At 40.9% G+C, this 14,023-nt stretch overlaps 1 protein-coding gene across 6 annotated transcripts in view; it reads left to right on the top strand.

Annotated features, from left to right (window-relative positions):
* arhgap32b (Rho GTPase activating protein 32b) overlaps positions 1-14,023 on the top strand; it is a 118,697-nt gene that overhangs the window by 54,897 nt on the left and 49,777 nt on the right. For all 6 annotated transcript variants that reach the window (XM_013912678.1, XM_013912680.1, XM_013912681.1 and 3 more), the window contains exons 3-5: positions 588-693; positions 5,447-5,541; positions 5,772-5,856. In XM_013912678.1, coding sequence (XP_013768132.1) covers positions 588-693; positions 5,447-5,541; positions 5,772-5,856 — 286 coding nt within the window. The remainder of the gene's footprint in view (positions 1-587; positions 694-5,446; positions 5,542-5,771; positions 5,857-14,023) is intronic.

A 14,023-nucleotide genomic window follows, 5' to 3' on the forward strand; every position in this document is an offset into this window, starting at 1 on the left:
ACTGTGCAAAAGATTTGAGCCCACCCCGTTTTTTGAAAAAAAAAAATTCTTTATATTTTAATGCAAATATAGTATCTCTGGTTCAACTTGTCTTTAGTATGCATAGAGGTGGTCAGCATACTAGTACAGGAGTCTATAACCATCAGTAAAACCCAGCCTGTGTCGTACCAGTGGTGATGGGAATCTTGTCAAAATTTGATGGAATTATGAAGGTAGAAAGTGGATTTTGATCCACCATGTAATACCATCTGGAAAGCATCTGATTGGCAGTGTCTTTGTTTTTCAGTATGACAATAATCCCAAACGTATTATTTTATATACGTTTGGGATTATATAAAGGAAAATATAAGCAAAGCAAAATATAAAGGAATAAAGCTATATATTAGATTTAAATGCATTGAAAAGCAACATTTGAGATTCTATTTATTCACTCGTACTGGATAAATTCATATTTCATGACGTTGAGATCGTTATACCGGGCGTTTGGCATAGCACTTTCACATATACATACACTAAGAGTGATACTGTGATAGTCCAGTGTGTGCAATTTGAGTTCTAAGCTTCTGTTTGTGTGTGTCTGGCTGCAGGGGTCTGAGACCTGGACGTCATCTGGAGGACGACGACCTTGTGCCTGAACTGGCTCACATCCATCCCAGAGAGAGACCAGACTGGGAGGAAACCATCAGTGCCATGGTGAGAAACACTTGACTTTTTTTAACATGGATTTTTAATTAGAAGCATCATCCATCTTTTCTTTTTCTTCTTTTTTCTTTCTTTCTTTCTTTTTTTTAAACCTACCCACTTATGCTCAGAGTGAGCTGCTTGAAATATCACCCTGTGGCTGGGTGACTCCCCCTCACTGGGTGATGGTAACAGGGTGTTTAAGAACCATTATAAACCAGGTTAATAGTGCTTGCTTGTCAGTGAGTACTACATCTAGAAAGAAATGTGGCCTGTGAAAGTAATCTGATGCAATCTTTTTTCCCAAGGAGTATGTACGTGTTCCTCATTCTTTCATTCTGATGGGACTTTAAGTTTGTGTGTGTGTGTGTGTGTGTGTGTGTGTGTGTGTGTGTGTGTGTGTGTGTGTGTGTGTGTGTGTTTTTTTTGTTTCCTTTTGTTTTTTAAATGCACTAAGACACAATTTCCTGTATTCAGACTGTTCCAGAATATACCTTTAACCAGTAAATGAAAAATGGATTAAGAGTCTTATATCAAGCAGGCTTATCACTGTAACGTTCTGCTGATTGTTGATTGTTGATGGTAGAATATTCGGGAGGGAAGAAATGTCATAAACTGGCTTGTTGCAACAGTGGCATCCTGTTATAGTACGACAGTGAAATTCAGCGAGCTCCTTTAGAACCACTCATTCTCTCTCAAGTGTTTATGAAGGTAGACTGCATGGCTACAATGTTCCAATGTGACTGAACTTAAAGATTAAGAGGTGTGGTCCAATACTTTTGCCCCTATAGTTTACTTACGCTTGTTTATAATGGCATATGCTATCTGGATATCTGCATTTTATGTCCTTACCATTTAAAATAACCCTATACATCAACCCCATGCAGTTATTGACAGTATGTCAATATTCAATAAGCTGGACATGAGTGTAATTTATTAAAAAAACGAACAATTCAATATATTTGTATACATTTAATGCAGGACTGTCAGTTTCTACCATCAGTTCAGCTCCATCAGCAAAATACATCATTAGTATTTGCAAACATTAAAAAAGCTTTGAAGAAAAAGGGAACCAAAATCCAGGTATCTGAGGTCCAGATGAGTCCAGCCTGCAGGGGAAATTGTGCACCTTTCACTTTTGCCATGCATTTGTGTCGCCAGCTCATTTTGCTGTGTTTGTCAAATGTGATCTATGTAAAACCTTTAAGTTGAACTTATTCTTTTGTCCTGTGATCACCGCACTTCAGTAAAGTCTCCTGTCAGTCATTCCTGACACGTCTGATCCATGATCCAGTGAGAACACCTCCCCACCCCGTCGGCTTGTTTGTTGCCTGTCACTTCCTTATCAGTCTGTTTTTAAGCCACTGGGCCGATGACATGTCTGTCTCTCGTATTGAAAACTGTCTCTCTTTTGCTCCCAAAAGCCTGCTGAACCTTAATGCAGACTGTTGGTGTTCTAAACCTACCACACTCCAAGCTCTTCGCACAGATCGGTCATGTACAGATCGGTCTGATTATTTCATCTCTCCGTGCTCGTCCCATTCACCAGACGCCATTCATTCATTATTTCCTTTCCTCTTATTTAGTTCGGGTCTTGCTTCCTGCATCGGCAGCACCGTGAAAATGAGGCCGTCTCCATGGTAACATGTCGAGCCACCCGTGGTTGGCGCGTGGTTGGAGCGGTATCACGACTGCTCATTTCGATCGGGCAACAGAGAGGAAGAGAAACAGCAAGAGAAATCTGAGCAACCTATTGAATATTATTTAGAGAGGCGGGGCTTTTAATACTGCATGTGTGCGATTGTTTGCTCAGTTTGCGATACGGCTGTGTCCACTGGGGCACCATGCATTTATGTCTCCAGTGGTTGGAAGACATGATGAAAAGAAGTGTGAACAACTTGGTGTAAGCTGTCACACCAACGCCCTGGTGCACTGTGTAGGCTAGATCATATTCTAGTAGAACAAAACACGCACGCACCCGTGCAACGTGATCATCATCAGCAACTTAAATACCTGCAGTCTACATGACATGCAACATTCCTATTTTAGCAACGATACAAGATAATTCGGTTCGTTTTTTATTTTATTTTATTTCGATTTTATTTTGTCTTACCAACAAGCACTTGTTTATGTCCAGATACACAGAGTGTTTGTCTGTAGTGGTAAAAAAGTTACAACTGCAATTGTAGCGAGTGATGTTGGACTTGGACCTAATGGATATAGAACACAGAGGTGGGTGATGTAGCTTTAAAAGGAAATCAAAAAACTATGTTAGTAGCTCACAATCCCCCCCCCCCATTAAATCTGCATGTGATGCAGAAACGCAGCTCTGGCTGTTTGATGTGTCCGGGCTTCTTGTTGTGTATGTAAAACGCAAGGCATGATATCGCCCAATGAGAACACAGTGAGTTTATACATGTCGTCAGAGCTGTGAAAATGAGAACTGTGACAGGCACAATACTGTGTTTTGCATTAGCACTGTGAAATTATGAGATTATCACCACGCTTTGTGTGGCAGATGACTGAAAAACAAAGGTACTAAGTATTTTATCGCTGTTCAATTCATAGTAGGATGCAAGAGGGTAGATGTAAGTGTGTAGTAAGCTTTATTACCAAATAGGACTAATCATTGCAGCCAACTCACTGATGGTTAAACAAAAACTGTAGTAACCAATATAACCATCTTCTCACTGGCAGCATAACTTGAGAGAGCAAATTTAATCCTGCTGTACAGAAACAGCTACAAGTGCTCCATCTTTCACCTCTACCTGGGCCCTTTTAGCACCTGGAATAGAGGTGGTGCAGAAAGTCTCAGTGGTCTGACCGCATATGCAAAGCACCGTACCTGTCAGCGGCTGTGGTGAGGTTACAAGCTGAATGAATGAAGCTTTCACAGTTCTGTAACCTTGCCTAAGTCATGCTCCTGTTTTCTTACACAGCTTCACAGCGAGTAAATCCACTGATTAAAATCTGCTTGCACTAAAGTAGATTCCCCAGACTCTTACCACATCTGCTTTTGATTTTCAGTCTAATTTAAGCTAAATGATGCGAATGGCTTTATTTTTGAACACGATAACAACCAGAGTGAGTGGCTGTCGGTGAATCTGTGTGGGGAGTGGTCTTTTAGTCAGAGACTGCAGAAATGCTTCTCAACCAACTGTGCTTGATGCTTTTAGATGTTCAACATAGTTTCCAAGTCAAACTGTTGTTGTTATTGTTCATAATGCTCAGGTTCTTCCATCTTATGTATAAGATATTTTAAGTCTGCACAGTACACACTATGGACTGAACGCTGTTTCATAACATGTGTAAGTGTGCAAAGACCTTGAAACACTCCCTCGGCTTGTCCATCAACCACATGTATGTGAGGCATTCATGACATTACTATACATTTAAATTAGGGATACACAAATGTAGCTTTTACCAGCACTAATATGCTACAGATGTCTGCCAGGCTGCATTTAAGTGTTGCTTTCGAAAATAAAATGTAATCTATGTAATGTAATAAAATGAATCTAGTAATTATTAGTAAAATAATAATAACAACAATAATAATAATAACAATAGAGTGAAGATCCAATTTTGATTGATCTCCTTTATTTGCAGTCATGTTATTTCAGCTCGGTGTGAGAGGAGGATTTGCGTCATACTGCTGTTATTTACAGTCATCCTTACACACATTGTAAAGCTGACAAGAGAAGTGAAATATTTATCAAGGTGGCAGCAGGTTATGTTATAGGAAGTGCAATAAAAGCTTCAGAATCAAACATAACAAGAATGAGCAACATATGAGAGAGAAGAAAACAAAAAAGCCTTGTTGTTGATGAAGCTGCTCAGCTGTCAACTGACCACAGTCTGCAGTTTAGTCAAATATTATTGCAAAGCATATAAAGAAAAGCTGTTGGTGATGGCGGCGTGAAGTATCTTCACGCTGCTGTTGCTTGACTGTTAACTTCCTCCATGCTAAGTTAGCGTTTCCGCTACCAGCTGTGGCGCTGCTGCTCACGACTGGCGTGGTAAACATTGAACAGAACTACAACAATCATCCTCGTAGATGTGCCCATTTTCACCTATCAGGCCCTAGTTGGCATGTGTACAGGTATTCTTCAGACATCTTTAACAATTGTGTTTTCTGCTGTTGGCTCTGTATGATGTGAGTGAGGGGATATCCCTAATAAAACTATTCTGACTGTGAGAATAGAAAAGCCCTCCCACCTGCTGTTCAAACCTTCTGCAGCGAATCAGAAGAAAGCTGGCTTAAAGGAAGAGGGGCTTGTTTTAGAGGGTGAATTGAGATAAATAAGGATTAATGTGTCCTGTGAATCATGCAGAATTACTCTGCCAGAGTCCGAGAAAAAAAAAAGAAGTTTAAAACAGCAAACGGAAAGTGCACATATGAAGCAATTCAGAGACCAGGATAAGCTGGGAGAAAATAATAATTCTCAAAGGAATCATACTGTTGTCCAGTCAACTAACAAGCTGCACACGTGTCAGTCAGCAAGATCAGCAGGGCTCAGCTCATCCAAACACATTAGATGGAGTCAAACAGCATATTGCTGTACAGCACTGGTTACACAAGGCTGTTAGGATTTTTGGAAAGTCATTACCTGATCTGATCTAAGCAAACTGGTGCTACACATAAACCTAATTAACTGAATGATGTGCAGTTGTGTGAATTAGCTGGCTCCCCTCATTAAATCGATGCTTTGGATCGGACTGGAAGTGTGAGCTCTCATGTTTGTCTGCTTTGTTTTGGTTTTTTTAGGCAAGGAGTGCTGAGATCCCTGAGCTGAGGACTGAGCCCCTCATGCGCTCATGCAGCAGCAGCACAGCCAGCATGAAGGTCAAGAATGTCAAGAAGTGAGTGGGCACGTGGACACACAAACTCACAGCTCTCACATTTCTCCTCTGTCCATTTCTGATATCGCTCCAAACTGGCTGTTTATCGAGTCTGTTTCTGTGCCTGCCTCGTGCTTTCGCTCCCTCTGTTTGCATTGCCCTCGGCTTTTTCTGCTAATCATACACACTCCAAGCTGTTACCATATGAAGAGAATGAAGTGCTAACCAAACTGTGTGTGTTGCATTTGCAGACTTTGCTTCACCAAGGGCCATTTCCCAAAACTGGCAGAGTGTGCTCATTTCCACTATGAAAATGTGGACTTTGGTACAATTCAGGTACAGTCTTGAAGCTTTTTGATTCCTTCTCTTGAATTTCTTAATGCTTTACAAACACCTGGTATGAGAAAGGGTTAAAGCTGATGCGGCATGTGTGCATCAGTAGCATGGCTTTTAAAAACTTTGATTGGGATTATGAGTTTAAAATTACAGCACCACAAATATCAGCGATGTTGTGGATGAACCTTTGCACAGCTTATTGAAAAATACTCGCTCTCACTGAGAAGAAATTGGCTGATGATATTTGTAAAGACTGAATGAAGCAGGACTTCTCCACATGATGTCAGGTAGAACTTTTTTGCCATTGATGCATGGAGATTGTTGGTGTTTGCTATGGTTTCCTGGTTCCTTAAATGCCCCATTTTGCTAATATAATATAAATATAAGATCTTTAAAAAGTTTTCTTCTACTACAGTCTCTCCTGGAGATTCCTCCACATGGCTCCCTCATGTCTTTGCCTTTATTAACCTTAGTGGCTGTTGAGTCCCAAGCTGAGTCACAACTTGCTTTGCCAGCAGTTGTCTTTGCAATCTGTTTTGATGTTTTTAAAAGTCCCCCCCATGCTTTAAAATATCCAAACGAGGAACTGTCAACCAAGTGTTTTTTAATCCCACCTGCACCCTGGTTAAATATTTGAATTGTTTGTTACACTTTCTGTATGAAAAGGATATTTTTAACTAGTTAAAAACAAAAAAATCAAATGGGAATGCCTGAGTAACTCAGTGAAAAGCCTGTGCCCCTGTAGTACAGGTATGTCTGATATTTCATTTGATTATTTTATTTTACTGTATTTTTTGGACCATAAAGTGCATCGGATTATAAGTTGCATTTGTCTCTAACCATCAGGAACCTTCGCGTTAACTTTTATCGAGTGGAAAAAAGTTAGCGTTCATCCTCCAGCTTCACTGTGTTTATGTTATGCTAACATAGCATAAACACTAGCTGTGTCGCTAGTGATCACGTAGCACATCATTATATACCAGCTAGTCCAACGTCAGTAACCCTACAAACGTCACTGCTGTTTAGTTTTCTGTCTTCATTTATGTTGGAAGTGATAGCAGAGCTGTACGTTTGGATTCTTTCAGGAATCTCTCAGACAGAACATGCTATATCATGGTTAGGTGGAAACTAGCGAGCTAACTTCCTGCTAACTTCTAACTCAGTTAAAAGTAATAAATTCTGTTTTCATGGATGCCTGGATGTTAAACTTAATTTTTACACCTGGTAAAGCAGCAATGCTGATCATTTTATTAAAGATGAAAGAATGTAGACAGTTTTTAACTCTCAGTGATGCTGCAGTGTTCGTTTGTTTTTGGGACCTGAAGCGGGTGGAGTTTTGGACCCAGATTACTCCGTGAGGCTCCTGACTACAGTAGTCATAATGCTCCGACAACCCATCAAGCAGTGCGGCTTTGTAGGTTAGCAAAGTCATACTAAAACATTTTTGACAGATTCTTGTGCGCCATGTACCACATAAAATCGGTTCAAGGTCAGTAAGCACAACCAGAATTTAACATAAGGCGCACTGATGATTTTTGAGAAAATGAAAGGATTTTAAGTGCGGCTTATAGTGCGGAAAGTAGTTTATTTTAGTTTTACCAAACATTTATTCACTGATCTTTTAAATGTTTAATTTTGAAGTTGTGCTTTACGTTTGTGAAAGATGATGATGTTCAGCACCACAGTGCAGTAAATACAGCTGATCTCTGACTCTTACTTTGGTGACTGGTGGGGTTGTGAGGTTAAAATATCTATCTTATGAATCCTTAAACACATTGTCAAGAGGAACTGTGCTGCAGTCAACTGTAGTGAGAGCTTTTTTTTTTACCCAGCCAGTCTTGTCATTACTACAAGAAGCCAGTAGGGGTCACCAGTCAGCTAAATCAAACCCACTGCTATTGCAACAGCAGAGTGAGAGTTTGCTGTGTTGTATTTTACGTGCAGGTCATTTGTTGATCTAACTCCACCCGTCCACTCATTGTATACATCTCAAGCTAATTTAAATTGTCTACAGCTAGTAGATTGGTTGTCCTTTTGTTTGGCCAGCTGATCCTTTCCTGGTTTTCATATACCTTTAAGTAGCCTTGTGTCTTTGTGTTGCCTCCTGTGTACTTTTAGTATTCAGTGCAGCTCCTGCCTCTTCTTCTGAGCCAGCTGAACCCCAGTGGAAACTCATGTCTTCTGTGTTTGCTTAGGGATTAATTATTTGCTATTTGTTCCCCATGTCACTCAATATATTATGTCTTATCTCGCCTCAACCAAACATGTTTGCTTGTTTAATGAATTGGTCACAACTGCATTCTATTTACTTGTTCCCTAATGATTCTGACACGGCATAAATAGTAAAGCTTTTTATAAATGATAAGTGAGAATGTTGATCCCCAAGAAATCATTCAGGGTGTTTCATAGACACGCTGCTGCACATTTTTACATCTTCTTCACAGATTCTATGAACAGCACAGATTTTCACATTAACTATATTTCATTTTTCCTTATGCATCTCCACCATTGAAGTGAAAAAATCCCAAATAAACAGTAATGTATGTGGAGCAGATCCAGTGAGGTTTTATGTTTCCTCTGTGCTGGACTGAGGCAGGGTAGGACTTAGGTTCAGCTTTGGAATTGGGCCTTCTGCTGGAATACTTATTCCATTATTCCATTATTATTATTTCACTTCCATAATAAAAATCTTTGCCAGAGGAGAATGTGAGTCACACAAAGTTTTGTTGTGGGAAAAATAATAATGGCACAGTCCCACAAGCCCTGAGAGCACCACTTACGTGGCAGTCCTTTTCTTATGATGCTGGTTTTGTAGATGGAACGTTTGACTGACAGACTGTCAGTCGTTCTGGCAAAGATGGAGACATGGCTTAACCTTTACTTTCAAAGTCTTTTAAATCTTCTCTGTGGCTGCTCACAGAGTGGTCTGTTCATTACATTTTAATGTGTCTGTGTGCTCTGTGTTGATTCACTGTTTGCTCCGTTTTGACACAAACAAGTGGCATTACTGGTCACGTGTTTGGGGTTTTCAGCCAGTCGTGCTGCTGATGAAGTGCTGTTCTGATGTAATCGTAAAAGAGGCCGTTTCAGACATATTCTTTTTGGAGATTTGGTTAATGACAAGTGCTGAATAGTGTACGCACACTTGAGTGCAGCCAGCTACACATTTTTGTGTCGATTTGGGTTTTAAAAAGCCAAAATGATGCGATGCAGTCTTACACTTTAATCAATTCAGATTCAGACTATAAAAAATGAAAACAATATCATGCATTGCTTTTGTCCTCAGAGGGTTTCTTTGCAGTGTATTGACAACTGTGACTTGCTGTGAAATTTAGTCCAGACATCGTATTCCTCAGAGGAAGAATCTGGTTTAAATGTTAAATAAATGAAAACAAAAGCATAACCTTGCAGTGGTGTTAACAAAGTAAGGTTCTTCCAACCTTCTTCTGTCTGACTGTACCTTAACAAGACTTCCAAATTAATCTAGTGCTGAACTTTTTGCTTATTTAGTTGCTTTGAAACTTGTTGCCTTAAAATACTGTTGCTCAAAAAAAATATTTTCAGGCCATACAGAAAGGATCTAATGACAGCAGCTTTTCCTTTTTGTACATTCTATGCTGTTACAAATCTGAATAGAGTCACTCTAAAAAGACTATAATTGATTTGATGATGGTGCTGTGACATCAAACACAAATGCATCACAAATGATCTTTGGAAAATATAAAAAAATATCTTTTTATCTTGACAGCTGTTCGAGACTAAATACTATTATGCCTAATTTTTGCACTTCTGAAAGCATTTAAAAACAATGGCACTAGATAGAAGGTTGTTACTAACTGACAGCTGACACTTCAATGCTACACTATATGAACAAAGAATAGTATATTTAGGTTTTTCTACAAATATCTATGACATTTGTCTGAGCTTATTTTCCAACGAGGTCATTTGTGGCATTTCTCTAAGAAATCTGTTTGATTGTGGTTCTTATGTGAAGCCACAGGTGGTTCAGAATAGGTTTTACTTAAAGAAAGGAATCCTGGAACGTATCCCAGCTGTCATAGAGTGAGAGGTGGGGTACATCATGGACAGGTGACTGGCCTGTTGCAGAGTTTTCATCGGGATTATGATAAATGTGAATGTTTTATTTCATCACTTAGAGGGGAAAAAAAAGATGTTTTTGAATGTTGGCACCGAATGTCTAACACATGTAGCAGTAGTGGTAGTAATAATAAGGACTAAATCTGTGACCTTAGCTACATCCTGGCGCCCTGTGGCTGCACAGTCATGTATGAGTTTGATTTGGCAGACACTGATGTTTTGGAGCAAACAGAAGCAGGAGTGATGGCTCCAACTAGGACTGGCTCTTGTTTGTTTCTCTGCAGCTCTCATTAGGATGAGTAAGTCTTCCTTTCTTTTAATTGAACTAGCTTCAGGCGGATCTAGCGCAGACTTCACATCAAAGTGAGTGGTCTGAAAAAATGCAGTTTAGGTCATCTTGCTATGGGTGGCCATGAAAGTTTGTATTGATTTTGGCACAGTACTGTTGGTGCACTCTTGAGAATCTATTAAATGTCAAAACTTAGAAACCTATTAAGTTCGATGTAGAGAAGGTGGATGAATTGGTATTGATTAACCTTGTCTGACACTTTAAATCCTCTGTGCATTGGCTAAAACCATTCCTAAGAGAATGGATAAGTCCCTGCTGATATTTGTGTCATTCTGTGCTGCTGTGTATGCTGTCCTCCACTCTTTCTGAAGCTAGTGCTTGAGGCTGGAATCTGAAGTATGCAGAAGAGACCTCAGCCAACTGAATTCACTGCTGGTTATTTAATCTACTTGAGACAGATATGGTTTTGCACCAAATGATATACACACCATCTAAAACAACGTTGATATCAGTGCATGCGATAAATGAAATGACAGGTGAACAGTTGGATGTGAGATGAAAGGGCAGATTTAGATACGCTGGTCAGACTGATTTCGTTCTGTTCTCATTGTATAGGTCACAGCAGTAGTCAAGGAGCTTTAAAAGGTAAAGACCCACAATATTAGATATATTACCCCAATAATTAGGTAATTCTTTATAAGCCAGCACATGGCGACGGTAGTGTGAAGCCTTTAAGGTTCAGGAAGCGCATACAGAGTTGAGGATAACAAATTGAGCAAAGCACAAACTGTAAACTACAGAAGACAAAAGTTTATGACTGCGATAGTGAGAAATGAATGCATGGGGAGAGCAGAGGTGCTCAGTGCATCGTGGATGTTCCTCAGCAGCCCGAGCACCTGATCCAGCTCTAAGCTAAATGAATATTTTAATCCTAATGTTGAAAGTATAGATGTGTGTGTCTCCTGAAACTAAACTAGAAGCTGATTCCTCTCTAGAAGACTGATAGCTGAAGACTCGACCTTGTATTCTATATTAGTTGTTAATTTTAATTAATACTGTTTGTCAGAATGGCTCTGGCCTTTCCTCTGTGACCTGGCATGCACTGCCCCCCCATAGTCTGTGCCCTCCATGATGTCTCGGTTGAATCGCCCCCAGCTTCTCGCTCTTCCTCTTAGCCCCTCCCAGCCTTGCAGGCCAAGGGCTGCATGACAAAGTCTGGAGCCAGAGACCAGCAAAGTAAATGTATTGACTTCATCACCACTGTCCCACTGTGCCTGCCAACTAGCCAGCCAGCACCACTCACCCTTATTGTTGCTCATTAGCCTAGCATTTTGCCCTGCCTTTTCCACATTGACCACACTGAAGACCACCCTCTCACACATTTTACTAATAAAATGTGTGAGAGGGTGAAAGTCACACAAACAGGTCCTTTCCAGAAACAGTGTTAGTGGTGCTGACCGCTGTCATCGGTACGATTATTAACAGTATTTAAGTTATTCACAGGCGTCAGAAATGGCTAAAGGTTGTAGTGTGTGTGTGTGTGTGTGTGTGTGTGTGACAGTAACGGGCTGTTAGAAAAATGTGCAACACTTTGATTATTTAACACAGCCGGAGATGTGAAGGCCATTTAGTCATTTCTGTTATGCATCTCTGTCTGGGGTGCAGTTATAACACTGTAATGTAAAGTCTCCAGAGATAAGTTGACATGGTCACAAAAAACAGGCAAGCACGTGGACGGCTGCTCGGACTGCCTCACTCACCGTCTGATGATGAAATTTAGGTCATCAGACCCACACTTGGTCTGTGCTCACAATCTGTGCTTCTCTTACACTATTTGAAGCCTTCGGCCTTATTTTCTTCCGTTTTGGCTCATTATCTTGGTGTAGGATGAAGTCTGCATCAGCCAATCTGTTTGCCTCTGCTTCAACACGTTTCAGCACAGTATAGTACACTACTACTACGAGCAGGACAGTACTCTCCCAGAAATGCATTAGAGGGAGTAGTAGTGCGATTTGTTCCAGCACCGCCTTTGTACACACACAACAGCACCGAAGACACTAATAGGACTGAAACACTGAACCAAGTACAATGCCATAAAGTGCATTATGGCAGACTTATAGTAAGAAACATTGAGTGTGACTTTTAAGGTGGATAATCATGGAAATAAACCAGTTTAACAGCTGTTATGGTCTCGCTCAAGAGCCTTAACAAATATGGGAGAGACATGGTTTACAAAGTTATTAACCACATAAAACTTTACATTGGCATTTGTTAGTGTGTCAGCAGTTGGATGAGTGATTGAATGTTAGGTGTGTAATGTGAGCCAGCTCAAAACCAACCAGACAAATAACATGGTGCAGGGTGAATGGAGAGAGAGAGAAAGCTGAGGTAACCACATCTTAAATGCTCCGAGGAGAGTGGCCAGGTGCTCCCAGTTACCGCACCTACCAGCAACCTGGAAGACGACACGTACAAGCAAAACACAGCAGGCGCAGGCCAACGCAGAGGGCTGTCAGACACATGTGAAAGAGCGCCCCCTCTCTCATGCTGACGGTGGTTCAGGCAGTTATTGAGGGTGTGATTTGTGTGTGGGTGAATAACAGTAGCAGGGTGTGTGTGCAGCCATGTATGTGACGAAGACTGACGTCCCTCTCAGGGCTCCTTTAGGCCGCCTTGCTGTGCGTTGCTGTACAGCTGATGTGTCTCAGCTGCTCCTGTGACAGACTAGAGGAAGGGTGATGAGGGCCTGTCTTTATTTGTCTCTTTTCTTACTCCTCCATTCGGCTTTCTAGCCATCCCCTGCTCGAGACCATCCCCAGCATCGACACAAAATACGCTTCTCCTGCCCAGTCACCCCCTCTGCTCACAAAGCACCGTGAGAGATGCATTCCCTCCCCCCCCCGTGGGACCCAATCCATCAGCTGCAGTACAACTCCAAAGCATACAGCCAGGCAACCCGTCATTTAGAAACACAGGACACTTAACAATAACCTGCGGGTTTTCTAATGGGTTTCCATCTGTATGATATTTAGGGTCATACTGTGTGGTTGCCTGGAGAAAACAGAATGAGGGCCTTGGCCGACAGAGAGATGATGTCAGACCCTTTGTCACATGTTCATTCAGAGGACCGCTCTCCACTGCCTGTGAGCTGAGGATGATGTAACGCTTGGACGCATTCTGCCCTTGTTGGAGAAACAAAAGACCAGCCAGAGCCCCCATATGCACCCTCTCACACACACACACACACACACACACACACACACACACACACACACACACACACACACACACACACACACACACACACAATAACCATGAGACACAGAAATAATTTGAGCACCACAATGCTGTATGTCAGTGAAAGGTCTTTAGAGTTGCAGTGCTTGTAGACATTGATGAATGGCATCTTGCAAGTTGGGTAAGAGTGTGCACACTCAAAGTTAAAGTAGTATAAAGCTGAAGAGTGGAGGTGAACTCAAAGGTTGAAAGGTCCTAAAAGTTTCAATGACAACAAATGTAACAAATGCATTAATAAATACTGCTAGACTTCAGCACTTTCCCTTTAACTAGAGCAGTGCCTGTTCAAGGGCAGTATAATAATGTTTTTATGCCTACATTCTACACATGTTACATGCATACAAATACATCACCTGCTCCTGTGACAGACTAGAGGAAGGGTGATGAGGGCCGCTCAATTCCATTACCTATGGGGTAATGGAACTGAGGTAAAAAAATAAAAAAAAGAAGAAGAAAAGAAAACATAAGGAAATGGCTTAAATT

This window comes from Pundamilia nyererei, unplaced genomic scaffold, assembly GCF_000239375.1.
Source record: "Pundamilia nyererei isolate P.nyererei 1_Seehausen unplaced genomic scaffold, PunNye1.0 scaffold00097, whole genome shotgun sequence".
In the NCBI taxonomy this organism is placed as follows: Eukaryota; Metazoa; Chordata; class Actinopteri; order Cichliformes; family Cichlidae; genus Pundamilia; species Pundamilia nyererei.